A 20,301-nucleotide genomic window follows, 5' to 3' on the forward strand; every position below is an offset into this window, starting at 1 on the left:
GTCCATTAAAATAACATTAAATTGATGAGAAATACAGTGTAGACATTGTTAATGTTGTAAATGACTATTGTAGCTGGAATGGAATATCTAATGGAATATCTACATAGGTGTACAGAGACCCATTATCAGCAAACATCACTCCTGTGTTCCAATGGCACATTTTTATTTGATTTAACTAGGCAAGTCAGTTAAGAACAAATTCCTATTTTCAATGACGGCCTAGGAACAGTGAGTTAACTGACTTGTTCGGGGGCAGAACGACAGATTTTTACCTTGTCTCCTCAGGGATTCGATCTCGTAACCGTTCGGTTACTAGTCCAACACTCTAATCATTAGGTTACCTGCCACCCCATCAGCCTATCGACGTTGTGTTAGCTAATCCAAGTTTATAATTTTAAAAGGCTAATTGATTATTAGAAAACCCTTTTGCAATTATGTTAGCACAGCTGAAATCTGTTGTTCTGATTAAAGAAGCAATAAAAGTGGCCTTCTTTAGATGAGTTGAGTATCTGGAGCATCAGCATTTGTGGGTTCGATTACAGGCTCAAAATGACCAGAAAAAATAACTTTCTTCTGAAACTCGTCAGTCTATTCTTGTTCTGAGAAATGAAGGCTATTCCATGCAAGAAATTGCCAAGAAACTGAAGATCTCGTACAACGCTGTGCAATACTCCCTTCACAGAACAGTGCAAACTGGCGCTAACCAGAATTGAATGAGGAGTGGGAGGCCCCGGTGCACAATTGAGCAAGGGGACAAGTACATTAGAGTGTCTAGTTTGAGAAACAGATGCCTCACATGTCCTCAACTGGCAGCTTCATTAAATAGTACCCGCAAAACACCAGTCTCAACGTCAACAGTGAAGAGGTGACTCCGGGATGCTGGCCTTCTAGACAGAGTTGCAAAGAAAAAGCCATATCTCAGACTGGCCAATAAAATAAAAGATTAAGATGGGCAAAAGAACACAGACACTGGACAGAGGAAGATTGGAAAAAAGTGTTATGGACAGACAAATCTAAGTTTGAGGTGTTCGAATCACAAAGAAGAACATTCGTGAGGCGCAAAATTGTAGACCTGCACCAGGCTGGGAAGACTGAATCTGCAATAGGTAAGCAGCTTGGTTTGAAGAAATCAACTGTGGGAGCAATTATTAGGAAATGGAAGACATACAAGACCACTGATAATCTCCCTCGATCTGGGGCTCCACGCAAGATCTCACCCCATGGGGTCAAAATGATCACAGGAACGGTGAGCAAAAATCCCAGAACCACACGGGGGGACCTAGTGAATGACCTGCAGAGAGCTGGGACCAAAGTAACAAAGCCTACCATCAGTAACACACTACGCCGCCAGGGACTCAAATCCTGCAGTGCCAGAAGTGTCCGCCCTGCTTAAGCCAGTACATGTCCAGGCCCGTCTGATGTTTGCTAGAGAACATTTGGATGATCCAGAAGAAGATTGGGAGAATGTCATATGGTCAGATGAAACCAAAATATAACTTTTTGGTAAAAACTCAACTCGTCGTGTTTGGAGGACAAAGAATGCTGAGTTGCATCCAAAGAACACCATACCTACTGTGAAGCATGGGGGTGGAAACATCATGCTTTGGGGCTGTTTTTCTGCAAAAGGACCAGGACGACTGATCCGTGTAAAGGGAAGAATGGATGGGGCCATGTATCGTGAGATTTTGAGTGAAAACCTCCTTCCATCAGCAAGGGCATTGAAGATGAAACATGGCTGGGTCTTTCAGCATGACAATGATCCCAAACACACCACCCGGGCACCGAAGGAGTGGCTTCGTAAGAAGCATTTCAAGGTCCTGGAGTGGCCTAGCCAGTCTCCAGATCTCAACCCCATAGAAAACTTTGGAGGGAGTTGAAAGTCCGTGTTGCCCAGCAACAGCCCCAAAACATCACTGCTCTAGAGGAGATCTGCATGGAGGAATGGGCCAAAATACCAGCAACAGTGTGTGAAAACCTTGTGAAGACTTACAGAAAACGTTTGACCTCTGTCATTGCCATCAAAGGGTATATAACAAAGTATTTAGATACACTTTTGTTATTGACCAAATACTTATTTTCCACCATAATTTGCAAATAAATTCATTAAAAATCCTACAATGTGATTTTCTGGATCTTTTTTCTAATTTTGTCTGTCATAGTTTAAGTGTACCTATGATGAAAATTACAGGCCTCCATCTTTTTAAGTGGAAGAAATTGCACAATTGCAGTTGTTTTCTTAATGGTTAGACAGTATATCTCTTTCTATAAGAGTTTTCATTGTTACTGATACGGACTAGACTACAGTGAACTCTTTTGTTTGTAAAGGTGATGATTTTCCCTGTTTCACCGACCTTTACTTCAATGTAATGACTAAGTGTTTATTTGAGGCCTGCTTCAAAGAGCTGCAGTATAATGAAGAGCCCATAACGCCAGCTCATCTTCTCCCTGATTATAGTACTCATGTTTGTCAAATTAAAGCACCACTGACTGACTGACAGACAAACTGAAAGATGAAGTTGTTGGGGAATTGTAGATGTTGCTATAAATCATCATAGGCATTTTTCAATGTCAGGGCTTGACAGACTGATACTCTTTCTCCCACTTCAGTCACTGTAAATGTCTTGTTTATACAAGTGGAAATGGCTGCCATACTTCCCTCCGTAGTCATAGTTCGCTCCAAGATCAACTTGGGGAACTCTGCTTTACACAAATTGGCTGAAAATACAAAGTATTATTATTTTGATCCTCAGATGTTGCCCAAAGTACACAGTCTTGTTGGAAAATGGTGTTCAATTTGATGTAAATGCTTTGGCTTCTCTTGAATTGGAGACATGATCATAATCATACCGGCACAGCCATCTTGGATCAACCATACCGGCACAGCCATCTTGGATCAACCATACTGGCACAGCCATCTTGGATCAACCATACCGGCACAGCCATCTTGGATCAACCATACCGGCACAGCCATCTTGGATCCACCATACCGGCACAGCCATCTTGGATCAACCATACCGGCACAGCCATCTTGGATCCACCATACCGGCACATCCATCTTGGATCCACCATACCGGCACAGCCATCTTGGATCAACCATACTGGCACAGCCATCTTGGATCCACCATACCGGCACATCCATCTTGGATCCACCATACCGGCACAGCATCTTGCATCCACCATACCGGCACAGCCATCTTGGATCCACCATACCGGCACAGCCATCTTGGATCCACCATACCAGCACAGCCATCTTGGATCAACCATACCGGCACAGCCATCTTGGATCCACCATACCGGCACAGCCATCTTGGATCCACCATACCGGCACAGCATCTTGCATCCACCATACCGGCACAGCCATCTTGGATCCACCATACCGGCACAGCCATCTTGGATCCACCATACCAGCACAGCCATCTTGGATCCACCATACCGGCACAGCCATCTTGGATCCACCATACCGGCACAGCCATCTTGGATCCACCATACCGGCACAGCATCTTGCATCCACCATACCGGCACAGCCATCTTGGATCCACCATACCGGCACAGCCATCTTGGATCAACCATACCGGCACAGCCATCTTGGATCCACCATACCGGCACAGCCATCTTGGATCAACCATACTGGCACAGCCATCTTGGATCCACCATACCGGCACAGCCATCTTGGATCCACCATACCGGCACAGCCATCTTGGATCCACCATACCGGCACAGCCATCTTGGATCCACCATACCGGCACAGCCATCTTGGATCCACCATACCGGCACAGCCATCTTGGATCCACCATACCGGCACAGCCATCTTGGATCAACCATACCGGCACAGCCATCTTGGATCCACCATACCGGCACAGCCATCTTGGATCAACCATACTGGCACAGCCATCTTGGATCCACCATACCGGCACAGCCATCTTGGATCCACCATACCGGCACAGCCATCTTGGATCCACCATACCGGCACAGCCATCTTGGATCCACCATACCGGCACAGCCATCTTGGATCCACCATACCGGCACAGCCATCTTGGATCCACCATACCGGCACAGCCATTCTAAGCTTATCACATTGTTATGTTTTAACTTTAGAAACGGTCATAAAATATTTGAATAACTGTGGTGATGGCTTAAGCAGACCAAGTTTAGAGACATCATCATGAAACCCTGCTCCTAACCAGTGTTTAGTGACATCATCATGAAACCCTGCTCCTAACCAGTGTTTAGTGACATCAGCATGAAACCCTGCTTTTTATCAACTCTATTGTGATGGATTCTAAACTTGTCTTGACACAAACCACTGTATACAGTAGGTTTAGGATACAGATGCAGACATTGTCATTGTGTGTGATCCCACATCACAAACAACACTCCAATACAGTGGTATTCAAACTCTTTAAGCGGGGACCCATTTTTTTGGCCAGAATTTCAGGGGACACTATTTTTTTCCCATAATAATCTATTGCGACCACACTACAAATCTAATGACACAACCTTAAAATCTGTACATTTAGATTTTAACATAAAAAATAACCTTCAATTCATTGCATTTTCATCTCTTATCAAATAATATTTTTCAAATACATTTGCATATTGTCCCATACAATAATCTGTACTCTTAATATTTTGCCCCCCCCCTAAAAAAATACATATATATATATATATATATGGGGCAAAAACGTATTTAGTCAGCCACCAATTGTGCAAGTTCTCCCACTTAAAAAGATGAGAGAGGCCTGTAATTTTCATCATAGGTAGTACACTTCAACTATGACAGACAAAATGGAAATGAAATCCAGAAAATCACATTGTAGGATTTTTTATGAATTTATTTGCAAATTATGGTGGAAAATAAGTATTTGGTCAATAACAAAAGTTTATCTCAATACTTTCTTATATACCCTTTGTTTGCAATGACAGAGGTCAAACGTTTTCTGTAAGTCTTCACAAGGTTTTCACACACTGTTGCAGATCCTCCATGCAGATCTCCTCTAGAGCAGTGATGTTTTGGGGCTGTTGCTGGGCAACACGGACTTTCAACTCCCTCCAAAGATTTTCTATGGGGTTTAGATCTGAAGACTGGCTATACCACTCCAGGACCTTGAAATGCTTCTCACGAAGCCACTCCTTCGTTGCCCGGGCGGTGTGTTTGGGATCATTGTCATGCTGAAAGACCCTTTGCAGAAAAACAGCCCCAAAGCATGATGTTTCCACCCCCATGCTTCACAGTAGGTATGGTGTTCTTTGGATGCAACTCAGCATTCTTTGTCCTCCAAACACGACGAGTTGAGTTTTTACCAAAAAGTTATATTTTGGTTTCATCTGACCATATGACATTCTCCCAATCTTCTTCTGGATCATCCAAATGCTCTCTAGCAAACTTCAGACGGGCCTGGACATGTACTGGCTTAAGCAGGGGGACATGTCTGGCACTGCAGGATTTGAGTCCCTGGCGGCGTAGTGTGTAGGCTTTGTTACTTTGGTCTCAGCTCTCTGCAGGTCATTCACTAGGTCCCCCCGTGTGGTTCTGGGATTTTTGCTCACCGTTATTGTGATCATTTTGACCCCCACGGGGTGAGATCTTGCGTGGAGCCCCAGATCGAGGGAGATTATCAGTGGTCTTGTATGTCTTCCATTTCCTAATAATTGCTCCCACAGTTGATTTCTTCAAACCAAGCTGCTTACCTATTGCAGATTCACTCTTCCCAGCCTGGTGCAGGTCTACAATTTTGTTTCTGGTGTCCTTTGACAGCTCTTTGGTCTTGGCCATAGTGGAGTTTGGAGTGTGACTGTTTGAGGTTGTGGACAGGTGTCTTTTATACTGATAACAAGTTCAAACAGGTGCCATTAATACAGGTAATGAGTGGAGGACAGAGGCACCTCTTAAAGAAGAAGTTACAGGTCTGTGAGAGCCAGAAATCTTGCTTGTTTGTAGGTGACCAAATACTTATTTCCCACCATAATTTGCTAATAAATTCATTAAAAATCCTACAATGTGATGTTCTGGATCTTTTTTCTCATTTTGTCTGTCATAGTTGAAGTGTACCTATGATGAAAATTACAGTGTCACGCCCTGGTCTTCGTATTTTGTGTTTTCTTTATTATTTTGGTTAGGCCAGGTGTGTGACATGGGTTTATTATGTGGTGTGTTTTGTCTTGGGGTTTTTGTAGGTATTGTGGTATAGTGGGGTTGTCTAGAAAAGTCTATGGTTGCCTGGAGTGGTTCTCAATCAGAGGCAGGTGTTTATCGTTGTCTCTGATTGGGAACCATATTTAGGCAGCCATATTCTTTGAGTGTTTCCTGGGTGATTGTTCCTGTCTCAGTGTTTGTTTGCCCCAGAATAGGCTGTTTAGGTTTTCACGTTACGTTCCTTGTTTTGTATTGGTCGTGTTTATCTTTTAATAAAGATTAATCAAAATAACCACGCTGCATTTTGGTCCGCCTCTCCTTCGACGGAAGAAAACCGTAACATACAGGCCTCTCTCATCTTTTTAAGTGGGAGAACTTGCACAATTGGTGGCTGACTAAATACTTTTTTGCCCCATATATATATATATATATATATGTATTTTTTTAGGGGGGGGGCAAAATATTAAGAGTACAGATTATTGTATGGGACAATATACAAACGTATTTGAAAAATATTATTTGATAAGAGATGAAAATGCAATGAATTGAAGGTTCTCTAAATGTACAGATTTTAAGGTTGTATTCATTAGATTTGTAGTGTGGTCGCAATAGATTATTATGGGGAAAAAATTGTGTCCCCTGAAATTCTGGCAAAAAAAATGGGTCCCCGCTTAAAGAGTTTCAATACCACTCTATTGGAGTGTTGTTTGTGATGTGGGATCACACACAATGACAATGTCTGCATCTGTATCCTAAACCTACTGTATACAGTGGTTTGTGTCAAGACAAGTTTAGAATCCATCACAATAGAGTTGATAAAAAGCAGGGTTTCATGATGATGTCACTAAACACTGGTTAGGAGCAGGGTTTCATGATGATATCACTAAACACTGGTTAGGAGCAGGGTTTCATGATGATGTCACTAAACACTGGTTAGGAGCAGGGTTTCATGATGATGTCACTAAACACTGGTTAGGAGCAGGGTGTCATGATGATGTCACTAAACACTGGTTAGGAGCAGGGTTTCATGATGATGTCACTAAACACTGGTTAGGAGCAGGGTTTCATGATGATGTCACTAAACACTGGTTAGGAGCAGGGTTTCATGATGATGTCACTAAACACTGGTTAGGAGCAGGGTTTCATGATGATGTCACTAAACACTGGTTAGGAGCAGGGTTTCATGATGATGTCACTAAACACTGGTTAGGAGCAGGGTTTCATGATGATGTCACTAAGCACTGGTTAGGAGCAGGGTTTCATGATGATGTCTCTAAACTTGGTCTGCTTAAGCCAGTTATTCAAATATTTTATGACCGTTTCTAAAGTTAAAACATAACAATGTGATAAGCTTAGAATGGCTGTGCCGGTATGGTGGATCCAAGATGGCTGTGCCGGTATGGTGGATGCAAGATGCTGTGCCGGTATGGTGGATCCAAGATGGTTGTGCCGGTATGGTGGATGCAAGATGCTGTGCCGGTATGGTGGATCCAAGATGGCTGTGCCGGTATGGTGGATCCAAGATGGCTGTGCCGGTATGGTGGATCCAAGATGGCTGTGCAGGTATGGTGGATCCAAGATGGCTGTGCCGGTATGGTGGATCCAAGATGGCTGTGCCGGTATGGTGGATCCAAGATGGCTGTGCCGGTATGGTGGATCCAAGATGGCTGTGCCGGTATGGTGGATCCAAGATGGCTGTGCCGGTATGGTGGATCCAAGATGGCTGTGCCGGTATGGTGGATCCAAGATGGCTGTGCCGGTATGGTGGATCCAAGATGGCTGTGACGGTATGGTGGATCCAAGATGGCTGTGACGGTATGGTGGATCCAAGATGGCTGTGCCGGTATGGTGGATGCAAGATGCTGTGCCGGTATGGTTGATCCAAGATGGCTGTGCCGGTATGGTGGATCCAAGATGGCTGTGCCGGTATGGTTGATCCAAGATGGCTGTGACGGTATGGTGGATCCAAGATGGCTGTGCCGGTATGGTGGATGCAAGATGCTGTGCCGGTATGGTGGATCCAAGATGGCTGTGCCGGTATGGTGGATCCAAGATGGCTGTGACGGTATGGTGGATCCAAGATGGCTGTGCCGGTATGGTGGATGCAAGATGGCTGTGCCGGTATGATTATGATCATGTCTCCAATTCAAGAGAAGCCAAAGCATTTACATCAAATTGAACACCATTTTCCAACAAGACTGTGTACTTTGGGCAACATCTGAGGATCAAAATAATAATACTTTGTATTTTCAGCCAATTTGTGTAAAGCAGAGTTCCCCAAGTTGATCTTGGAGCGAACTATGACTACGGAGGGAAGTATGGCAGCCATTTCCACTTGTATAAACAAGACATTTACAGTGACTGAAGTGGGAGAAAGAGTATCAGTCTGTCAAGCCCTGACATTGAAAAATGCCTATGATGATTTATAGCAACATCTACAATTCCCCAACAACTTGATCTTTCAGTTTGTCTGTCAGTCAGTCAGTGGTGCTTTAATTTGACAAACATGAGTACTATAATCAGGGAGAAGATGAGCTGGCGTTATGGGCTCTTCATTATACTGCAGCTCTTTGAAGCAGGCCTCAAATAAACACTTAGTCATTACATTGAAATAAAGGTCGGTGAAACAGGGAAAATCCTCGCCTTTACAATCAAAAGAGTTCACTGTAGTCTAGTCCGTATCAGTAACAATGATAACTCTTATAGAAAGAGATATACTGTCTAACCATAAAGAAAATGACTTGACTACTCTTCCAAGAAGATGATGAATATCAATGCATCAATACATCTTCCTCTCACTCCAACCAAACCAAAGGCTATTGAGAGCAGGTACAAGTCTGGCAAATGTCTTCACCATTCAGGTGCCATTTAAAGGAGTGTGTGGGTAGCAATATCCAGCTCAATGGGGAATGTCACAAAGCAAATGCCTTAAAGCACAATCCCCGTAGTGACTGTTAAAGTGGCCTAATAGTGGCTATAGAGCGACACACTGGGCAGAGCCACAGCAGGGCTTAGTGGGCAGACGACGGGGTCATAACTGGGAGAATGACTCTTAAAAAGACCTGTTACAACGGAGATAATAGAGCCTACAGTGGGGAAAAAAAGTATTTAGTCAGCCACCAATTGTGCAAGTTCTCCCACTTAAAAAGATGAGAGAGGCCTGTAATTTTCATCATAGGTACACTTCAACTATGACAGACAAAATGAGAAAAAAGATCCAGAAAATCACATTGTAGGATTGTTAATGAATTTATTAGCAAATTATGGTGGGAAATAAGTATTTAGTCACCTACAAACAAGCACGATTTCTGGCTCTCACAGACCTGTAACTTCTTCTTTAAGAGGCTCCTCTGTCCTCCACTCGTTACCTGTATTAATGGCACCTGCTTGAACTTGTTATCAGTATAAAAGACACCTGTCCACAACCTCAAACAGTCTCACTCCAAACTCCATTATGGCCAAGACCAAAGAGCTGTCAAAGGACACCAGAAACAAAATTGTAGACCTGCACCAGGCTGGGAAGACTGAATCTGCAATAGGTAAGCAGCTTGGTTTGAAGAAATCAACTGTGGGAGCAATTATTAGGAAATGGAAGACATACAAGACCACTGATAATCTCCCTCAATCTGGGGCTCCACGCAAGATCTCACCCCGTGGGGTCAAAATGATCACAATAACGGTGAGCAAAAATCCCAGAACCACACGGGGGGACCTAGTGAATGACCTGCAGAGAGCTGGGACCAAAGTAACAAAGCCTACACACTACGCCGCCAGGGACTCAAATCCTGCAGTGCCAGACGTGTCCCCCTGCTTAAGCCAGTACATGTCCAGGCCCGTCTGAAGTTCGCTAGAGAGCATTTGGATGATCCAGAAGAAGATTGGGAGAATGTCATATGGTCAGATGAAACCAAAATAGAACTTTTTGGTAAAAACTCAACTCAACTCCTTATTAAGGGTTGTCCCTTGGATTGCCTGAATTACGGTGAATACTGTAATAACTATCCTGTTAGCAACCAGTGTCAGGGTGGGTCCACCAGAGAGAAAGACAAAGGACTCAGGTTAATTATGTGTTTTTTAAGTGCCTTCCACTGGCTTGGTTGGAGGCTGATCTTCACACCTTCAGTTGGTCAGCAGCACCAGACACAGACTCTCATCAGCTATGAATCCAACCCTGATCTGAAAACATCCCCAGTATTCTCAGAGGGACATCTTGAAACACTGATCCGGCGTCAAACGGAAAAACATTCTTCATTCTCTTTTTTTCCTCCTCTTTGTCTTCTTTGGCAAGAGAAGTCCTGTCCCGGAGTCACTTAAAGATACAGTCTTGCTGCTGTCCCTTGCTTCTTTTACAAATCAATGTGTTCTCTGAGCTCCAGGAGGACCGGTGCTGCTGCCGTCTCCAGAGCACAGAGAGATGGAACGGGACAGGCAGGCTGCCACTGCAGCTTTCCCTCTGGGTTGTTCGCATACTTTTCAAGTTACAACCTTCCTGAACTATTATCATGGGCCATAAAACACCACGCAGTATGAAGCCAAGACGTGCTCATTGCTAAGGAGACCAACCTGGTGTATCCCTGGGAGAGGAAAGCACACACACACACACACTCCTGGAACAAATATCTAAGTGAGTGCCTGGATATCCAAGAAGGAACAAGGGAGGGGAGGGGGGGGGGTTGTGATGGAGGGGGACAGGTTGTGATGGAGGGGGACAGGTTGTGATGGAGAGGGACAGGTTGTGATGGAGGGGGACAGGTTGTGATGGAGGGGGACAGGTTGTGATGGAGGGGGACAGGTTTGATGGAGGGGGACAGGTTGTGATGGAGGGGGACAGGTTATGATGGAGGGGGGGGGGGGGGGTGATGTGAACCAGCAACCAATTAAAGACAGATTAAAAAGGATCAAACTCTTTCACACACAATCTATGCCCAGGTGTCATGGTCCATTACCATGCCTGAACCACACAGCATGGCACAAGCATAGAAATCCCCTCAAAACTATTCACCTAAACCCATTGGATGGCCTGGGAAACACTGTTTTAGTATGTGTGCAGTGCGGAAAAGGTTCACATTCTTTCAGGGGAACTCTGGGTGTGGGGGAGGGGGAACCATCTAGCAACTAAAGTTAGTGTCCAATGTTTCCAGATGATTTCTATTAAATGTGACTACAATAATGAATAACAATATGAATGAAATAGTTTTCCTTCCAAAACATGGTAATTAAGTATGTTAAAAAGCTGCTTTTCTGTGTTGGAATGGTGTGGGCGTACCACAACAACAGAATGGTGTGGGCGTACCACAACAACAGAATGGTGTGGGCGTAACACAACAACAGAATGATGTGGGCGTACCACAACAACAGAATGGTGTGGGCGTAACACAACAACAGAATGATGTGGGCGTACCACAACAACAGAATGGTGTGGGCGTACCACAACAACAGAATGGTGTGGGTGTACCACAACAACAGAATGATGTGGGCGTACCACAACAACTGAATGGTGTGGGTGTACCACAACAACAGAATGATGTGGGCGTACCACAACAACTGAATGGTGTGGGTGTACCACAACAACAGAATGATGTGGGCGTACCACAACAACTGAATGGTGTGGGTGTACCACAACAACAGAATGATGTGGGCGTACCACAACAACTGAATGGTGTGGGTGTACCACAACAACAGAATGGTGTGGGCGTAACACAACAACAGAATGGTGTGGGTGTACCACAACAACAGAATGGTGTGGGCGTACCACAACAACAGAATGGTGTGGGTGTACCACAACAACAGAATGATGTGGGCGTACCACAACAACTGAATGGTGTGGGCGTAACACAACAACAGAATGGTGTGGGCGTAACACAACAACAGAATGGTGTGGGCATATATATATATTTTTCTAATCGAACGATTATAAACATAACCGCTGTTTTTTGGTAATCCAAACGTTCATTACTGTCACAGCCCTACTCTTGAGGCACTGGGAATGTCTGAGTGGTCAAAGCGCGGTCAGGGGTAATGTCTTGTGGGGTTGTGTTTAGACTGTGGAGGAAGAAGACAAAACATATCAGAACTTTTCACCTTAGAGTAGCCATACTAAACCCAACCTAAAGCTCAGTTTATAACATACTTAGTTTAAAATAGACTTACCACAGTCAGAACAGTTACAGAATGTTGTATAACAGCATTTTTCACCATCAAAACATGGCAAAACACAGTCATCACACAGACAAATGCCAAAACAAAAGCCTAGCCGTAACATTGAGAACAGCCAACAGCCCTAGGTAGCAGTGGCTAAACATAGCCATTTCACTGCTCTGTCTGTAAGGGTTAAGTGAGACAGCTCAGCATGATATTAACCTCTGGAAGACACAGCCGGTCAGAGAACGGAACAGATACCCCTAGAGATACATCCACCTCTAGTGAGTCAACCACAACACAGTCAGACTAGTCCACTTGTTTAACCTCTAGTCAACCACAATACAGTCAGACTAGTCTACTGGTTCAACCTCTAGTCAACCACAATACAGTCAGACTAGTCCACTGGTTCAACCTCTAGTCAACCACAATACAGTCAGACTAGTCCACTGGTTCAACCTCTAGTCAACCACAATACAGTCAGACTAGTCCACTGGTTCAACCTCTAGTCAACCACAATACAGTCAGACTAGTCCACTGGTTCAACCTCTAGTCAACCACAATACAGTCACACTAGTCCACTTGTTCAACTTCTAGTCAACCACAATACAGTCAGTCTAGTCTACTGGTACAACCTCTAGTCAACCACAATACTCTCAGCCTAGTCCACTGGTTCAACCTCTAGTCAACCACAATACAGTCAGACTAGTCCACTGGTTCAACCTCTAGTCAACCACAATACAGTCAGACTAGTCTACTGGTTCAACCTCTAGTCAACCACAATACAGTCAGGCTAGTCTACTGGTTCAACCTCCAGTCAACCACAATACAGTCAGACTAGTCCACTGGTTCAACCTCTAGTCAACCACAATACAGTCAGACTAGTCTACTGGTTCAACCTCTAGTCAACCACAATACTGTCAGCCTAGTCCACTGGTTCAACCTCTAGTCAACCACAATACAGTCAGACTAGTCCACTGGTTCAACCTCTAGTCAACCACAATCAGACTAGTCCACTGGTTCAACCTCTAGTCAACCACAGTCCGACTTGTCCACTGGTTCAACCTCTAGTTAACCATAACACAGTCAGACTAGTCCACTGGTACAACCTCTAGTCAACCACAGTCAGACTTGTCCACTGGTACAACCTCTGTGTCAACCACAATCAGACTAGTCCACTGGTTAAACCTCTAGTCAACCATAACACAGTTAGACTAGTTCACTTATTCAACCTCTAGTCAACCACCGTCCAACTAGTCCACTAGTTCCTCTGTGTCAACCACAGTCAGGCTAGTCCACTGGTTCCACTCTGTCAACCACAGTTAGGCTAGACCACTAGTTCCTCTGTGTCAACCACAGTCAGGCTAGTCCACTGGTTCCTCTGTGTCAAACACAGTCAGGCTAGTCCACTAGTTCCTCTGTGTCAACCACAGTCAGGCTAGTCCACTGGTTCCACTCTGTCAACCACAGTTAGGCAAGACCACTAGTTCCTCTGTGTCAACCACAGTCAGGCTAGTCCACTGGTTCCTCTGTGTCAAACACAGTCAGGCTAGTCCACTGGTTCCTCTGTGTCAACCACAGTCAGGCTAGTCCACTGGTTCCTCTGCGTCAAACACAGTCAGGCTAGTCCACTGGTTCAACCTCTAGTCAACCACAGTCAGGCTAGTCCACTAGTTCCTCTGTGTCAACCACAGTCAGACTTGTCCTTCCACAAGATTGCACACATACTAATCAGGTTTAAAGATTTACTCTGTGAACAAGAACATATAATAACACTAGTATAGTAAAACAACAGTAGTGTGGCTCTGAGCAGGGAAGTATGAGGTCATGGTGGCTAGTGAACTGGGGCTTAATGGGAGTAGGGGAGGGAGGGGCCAGAAAACAGAGAGACATGACATGAAAGAGCCCGAGGAGTGATATGCAAGGACGCGGGGCGGTTCGGCCGGAGCCATTGCTGCGACAACCTCAGTTAATAACAACACTTGACAAGAACCAAAACTCTGCGGAACAAAAAAATATACCTCTTGAGACTTCAGCCTCAACTACAGCAGCCAGATCTACAGAGAAATAGGTCATCAATCTGTCCGGCTCGCTGCTCAGACCGTACACCACCAGCTCACCCCACGCAACTAAACTCCCCCTCAGGAGGCTAGTCCACCCAGGGAGGAAGGACATCATCTTTCCTTTCATCCCTCTTTTTCATAAATCATCCCTGGCTACAAACACAGTACACAGAACACAGCAGTGGCAAGGACAGTGGCTAGGACAGTGACTAGGACATGTAGGACAGTGGCTAAGACATGTAGGACAGTGGCTAGGACATGTAGGACAGTGACTAGGACATGTAGGACAGTGGCTAAGACATGTAGGACAGTGGCTAGGACATGTAGGACAGTGGCTTGGGCATGTAGGACAGTGGCTAGGACATGTAGGACAGTGACTAAGACATGTAGGACAGTGACTAGGACATGTAGGACAGTGGCTAAGACATGTAGGACAGTGGCTAGGACAGTGACTAGGACATGTAGGACATTAGCTAGGACATGTAGGACAGTGGCTAGGACATGTAGGACAGTGACTAGGACATGTAGGACAGTGGCTAGGACATGTAGGACAGTGGCTAGGACAGTGGCTAGGACAGTGGCTTGGACATGTAGGACAGTGACTAAGACATGTAGGACAGTGACTAGGACATGTAGGACAGTGGCTAAGACATGTAGGACAGTGGCTAGGACAGTGACTATGACATGTAGGACAGTAGCTAGGACATGTAGGACAGTGGCTAGGACATGTAGGACAGTGACTAGGACATGTAGGACAGTGGCTAGGACAGTGGCTAGGACAGTGGCTTGGACATGTAGGACAGTGGCTAGGACATGTAGGACAGTGGCTAGGACATGAAGGATAGTGGCTAGGACATGTAGGACAGTGGCTAGGACATGTAGATCAGTGGCTAGGACAGTGGCTTGGACAGTGGCTTGGACATGTAGGATAGTGGCTGGGACAGTGGCTAGGACATGTAGGACAGTGGCTAGAACAGTGGCTTGGACACGTAGAACAGTGGCTAGGACAGTGGCTTGGACATGTAGAACAGTGGCTAGGACATGTAGGACAGTGGTTTGGACATGTAGGACAGTGGCTAGGACATGTAGGACAGTGACTAAGACATGTAGGACAGTGACTAGGACATGTAGGACAGTGGCTAAGACATGTAGGACAGTGGCTAGGACAGTGACAAGGACATGTAGGACAGTAGCTAGGACATGTAGGACAGTGGCTAGGACATGTAGGACAGTGACTAGGACATGTAGGACAGTGGCTAAGACATGTAGGACAGTGGCTAGGACAGTGGCTAGGACAGTGGCTTGGACATGTAGGACAGTGGCTAGGACATGTAGGACAGTGGCTAGGACATGTAGGACAGTGACTAGGACATGTAGGACAGTGGCTAAGACATGTAGGACAGTGGCTCGGACATGTAGAACCGTGGCTAGGACAGTGGCTAGGACATGTAGAACAGTGGCTAGGACATGTAGGACAGTGGCTAGGACATGTAGGACAGTGGCTAGGTCATGTATAACAGTGGCTAGGACATGTAGGATAGTGGCTCGGACATGTAGGACAGTGGATAGGACATGTAGGACAGTGGATAGGATATGTAGGACATTGACTAGGACATGTAGGACAGTGGCTAGGACATGTAGAACAGTGGCTAGGACAAGTAGAACAGTGGCTAGGACAGTGGCTAGGACATGTAGAACAGTGGCTAGGACATGTAGGACAGTGGCTCGGACATGTAGAACCGTGGCTAGGACAGTGGCTAGGACATGTAGAACAGTGGCTAGGACATGTAGGACAGTGGCTAGGACATGTATAACAGTGGCTAGGACATGTAGGATAGTGGCTCGGACATGTAGGACAGTGGATAGGACATGTAGGACAGTGGATAGGATATGTAGGACATTGACTAGGACATGTAGGACAGTGGCTAGGACATGTAGAACAGTGGCTAGGACAAGTAGAACAGTGGCTAGGACATGTAGAACAGTGGCTAGGACATGTAGAACAGTGGCTATGATATGTAGGACATTGGCTAGGACAGTGGCTAGGACATGGAAAGTGGCCCCACAGAGGCCCCTCACGCCCCCTCCTCATACGACAACAAATAACTTACGTAAAAATGTGTCATTTCCTGTCTGACAGCGTTGACATTATGGGCACCCTGCTCTGCATCTCTGTTTGCGCTCACCTCACAGCAAGGGGGCAGGGCCCTGAAATACAGTTCCATTGGCCCTGGAACCCAACACAAAAACTGAACACTGGAAACCAACATTGAAACTGAACACTGAAACTGAACACTGAAACTGAACACTGGAACCCAACACTGAACCAGAACACTGGAACCCAACTCTAGAACTCAACACTAGAACCCAATTCTAGAACCCAACACTGAAACCCAACACTGAAACTGAACACTGGAACCCAACATTGAAACCCAACAAATCAAATCAAATCAAATGTATTTATATAGCCCTTCGTACATCAGCTGATATCTCAAAGTGCTGTACAGAAACCCAGCCTAAAACCCCAAACAGCAAGCAATGCAGGTGTAGAAGCACGCTGGAACAGAACACTGGAACCCAACACTAGAACCCAATTCTAGAACCCAACACTGAAATCCAACACTGGAACCCAACACAGGAACTGAACACTGGAGGCCCTTAATACATGACATGGCATGGCACAAAACAAATCAGACCATGGCACATCAATCAGACCATCAGACCATCAGACCATCAGACGATCAGCCCATCAGACCATCAGACGATCAGCCCATCAGACCGTCAGACCATCAGACCATCAGCCCATCAGCCCATCAGACCATCAGACCATCAGACCGTCAGACCTTCAGACCATCAGCCCATCAGACCGTCAGACCATCAGACCATCAGACCGTCAGACCATCAGACCATCAGACCATCAGACCATCAGACCATCAGACCATCAGCCCATCAGACCATCAGACGATCAGCCAGTCAGACCATCAGACCGTCAGACCGTCAGACCATCAGCCCATCAGACCGTCAGACCTTCAGCCAGTCAGACCGTCAGACCGTCAGACCGTCAGACCATCAGACCATCAGAGCATCAGACCACTACGGAGAGCCAACTCTGAAGAATAAAGAATGTCTTCTTCTCTATCATTCCAGGCTTACAGTAGGTCAGCAGACAGATGCTTCAACCGAAGCATGGCTTATCAATTACATCTGAACACCTTGATGTATTTCTGTTGTAATTCAGGATAAGTGTCTTGCTCAAGGGACCAGCAGAAGTAGCATAGAGCCTCCTGGGTGTGTGCTGATCGGTAGGCCATACTGCTGACCTATAAAAGTCATTTTTTTACAACTACTCCAGCTTACTTTAAGCGTGAGAGAGGAAATCCCTAAATATTTTGGACAAACATTTCCGTGTGAGGAATGAGGAATTTATTGTTTACCTTAATGGACCACATTCCAGGCTCCGGATCCTTGATGTTGACGACTCTGGCAGAGTTAGGAATGTGCAGGAGTTCCGTCAGACCATCGCTCTTCCCGACGAGCTTCCCTGTTTGGAAATACATTTACATTTTCTTTGCAGCCAAACAAACCAAACAAACGTCATCATCTCAGAGCTAAAACAATAGAATTGAACTCATCAAACTAATATTGAGCTGAAACCAAATCAAATTGTATTATCACATGCGCCGAATACAACTTTACGTGAAATGCTTACTTACGAGCCATTCCCTTTCCTGAATAAAATACAAAATGGATCTATACCCTGTGCAGGGAGTACCAGTACCAGATCATTGTGCAGGGGTACAAGGTATTTGAGGTAGATATGTACGTGAAGGCAGGGTAAAGTGACTCGGCAGCAGGATAGACAGTAACAAGGTATTTGAGGTAGATATGTACGTGAAGGCAGGGTAAAGTGACTCGGCAGCAGGATAGACAATAACAAGGTATTTGAGGTAGATATGTACATGAAGGCAGGGTAAAGTGACAAGGCATAAAGATAGATCATAATAAGAGTAAAACAAAGAACAGACTAGCAGCCGTAAATGGTGAGTGTAAAAGTGTGTGTATGTTTTATGTGTGTGTGTGTATGTACTATATGTGTGTGGGTTTTGTGTGAGTGTTAATGTAGTGTGTACGAGTGTGTATATAGTATATACACAGAGTGTACAAAACATTAGGAACACCTTTCTAATATTGAGTTGCACCGCCCCAGTTGAATATGAAAAACCCAGCAGCATTTCAGTTCTTGACATAAACCGGTGCGCCTGGCACCTACTACCATACCCCGTGTAAAAGGCACTTAAATCTTTTGTCTTGCCATGTCTCAATTGTCTCAAGGCTAAAAAATATTTATTTAACCTGTCTCCTCCCCTTCATTTACACTAATTGAAGTATATTTAAAATTTGACATCAATAAGGGATCATAGCTTTCACCTGGATTCACCTTGTCAGTCTATGTCATGGAAAGAGCAGGTGTTCATAATGTTTTGTGTACTCAGTGTATAGTCTTGTGAGTGCAAATAGTCAGTGGATGATAGGGTCAGTGCAGATAGTCCAGGTAACCATTTAAGCTGTCTCAGAGCCTGTTGGTCCGAGAGCCCATGTTCCGGTACCATTTGCCAGATGGCAACAGAGTGAACAGTCTTATGGCTTGGGGGTAGAAGCTGTCTCAGAGCCTGTTGGTCCGAGAGCTCATGTTCCGGTACCATTTGCCAGATGGCAACAGAGTGAACAGTCTTATGGCTTGGGGGTAGAAGCTGTCTCAGAGTCTGTTGGTCCGAGAGCTCATGTTCCGGTACCATTTGCCAGATGGTAACAGAGTGAGCAGTCTTATGGCTTGGGGGTAGAAGCTGTCTCAGAGCCTGTTGGTCCGAGAGCTCATGCTCCGGTACCATTTGCCAGATGGTAACAGAGTGAACAGTCTTTGGACATTTTTCAGGCATTCCTCTGACACTGCCTGATACAGTTTATCACCAAAAGGCTCCTTAACAGCTTTTACCCTCAAGCCATAACACTGCTGAACAATTAATCAAATGGCCACCCGGACTATTTACATTGACCCCCCCTCCCTTTGTTTTTACACTGCTGCTACTCACTGTTTTACCCCTACCTACACGTACAAATTACCTCAACTAACATGTACCCCATCACATTGACTCGGTACCGGTACCCCCTGTATATAGCCTCGTTATTGTTATGTAATTTTCTTGTGTTATTTTTTAAATGTTTGTGTTTATTTTGTAAATATTTCTTATCTCTATTTCTTGAACTGCATTGTTGATTAAGGACTTGTAAGTAAGCATTTCATGGGAAGGTCTAAACCTGTTGTATTCGGCACATATGACAAATATAATTTGATTTGATTTGATATAGAGGTCCTGGATGGCAGGGAGTTTGGCGCCAGTGATGTACTGGGCTGTCAGCACCACCCTCTGTAGCGCTTTGCGGTCGAGAGCGGTGCCTTTGCCATGACAAGCTGTGATGAAGCCAGTCAAGATGCTCTCGATGGTGCAGTTGTTTGAACTTTTTGAGGATCCGAGGACCCATGGCAAAACTTTTCAGCCTCCTGAGGGGGAAGAGGTGTTGTCATGCCCTCTTCACGACTGTGCAGGTGTGTGTGGGCCATGTTAAGTTCTTAGGGATGTGGACGCCAAGGAACTTGAAGCTCTTGACCCGCTCCACTACAGTCCTGTCGATGTGGATGGGGGCATGCTCTCCCCCCTCTTTCTCCTGTAGTCCACGATCAGTTCCTTGGTCTTACAAACATTGAGGGAGAGGTTGTTGTCCTGGCACCACACTGCTAAGTCTCTGACCTCCTCCCTGTAGGCTGGTTCATCGCTCTCTGTGATCAGACCTACCCGGCAGTCGTGGGTGAACACGGAGTACAGGAGGGGACTAAGCACACACCCCAGAGGGCCCTCTGTGTAGAGGGCCAGCATGGCAGAGGTGTTGTTGCCTACCCTCACCACCTGG

The 20,301-nt window shown here is 45.4% G+C and overlaps 1 protein-coding gene across 1 annotated transcript in view; it reads right to left on the minus strand.

Annotated features, from left to right (window-relative positions):
- hmcn1 (hemicentin 1) overlaps nt 1–20,301 on the minus strand; it is a 238,272-nt gene that overhangs the window by 157,470 nt on the left and 60,501 nt on the right. Inside the window, exon 6 of the mRNA XM_031838031.1 lies at nt 17,769–17,875. Within this exon, the coding sequence (XP_031693891.1) occupies nt 17,769–17,875 (107 nt within the window). The remainder of the gene's footprint in view (nt 1–17,768; nt 17,876–20,301) is intronic.

The sequence above is a fragment of the Oncorhynchus kisutch genome, linkage group LG13 (genome assembly GCF_002021735.2).
Source record: "Oncorhynchus kisutch isolate 150728-3 linkage group LG13, Okis_V2, whole genome shotgun sequence".
Classification (NCBI taxonomy): domain Eukaryota; kingdom Metazoa; phylum Chordata; class Actinopteri; order Salmoniformes; family Salmonidae; genus Oncorhynchus; species Oncorhynchus kisutch.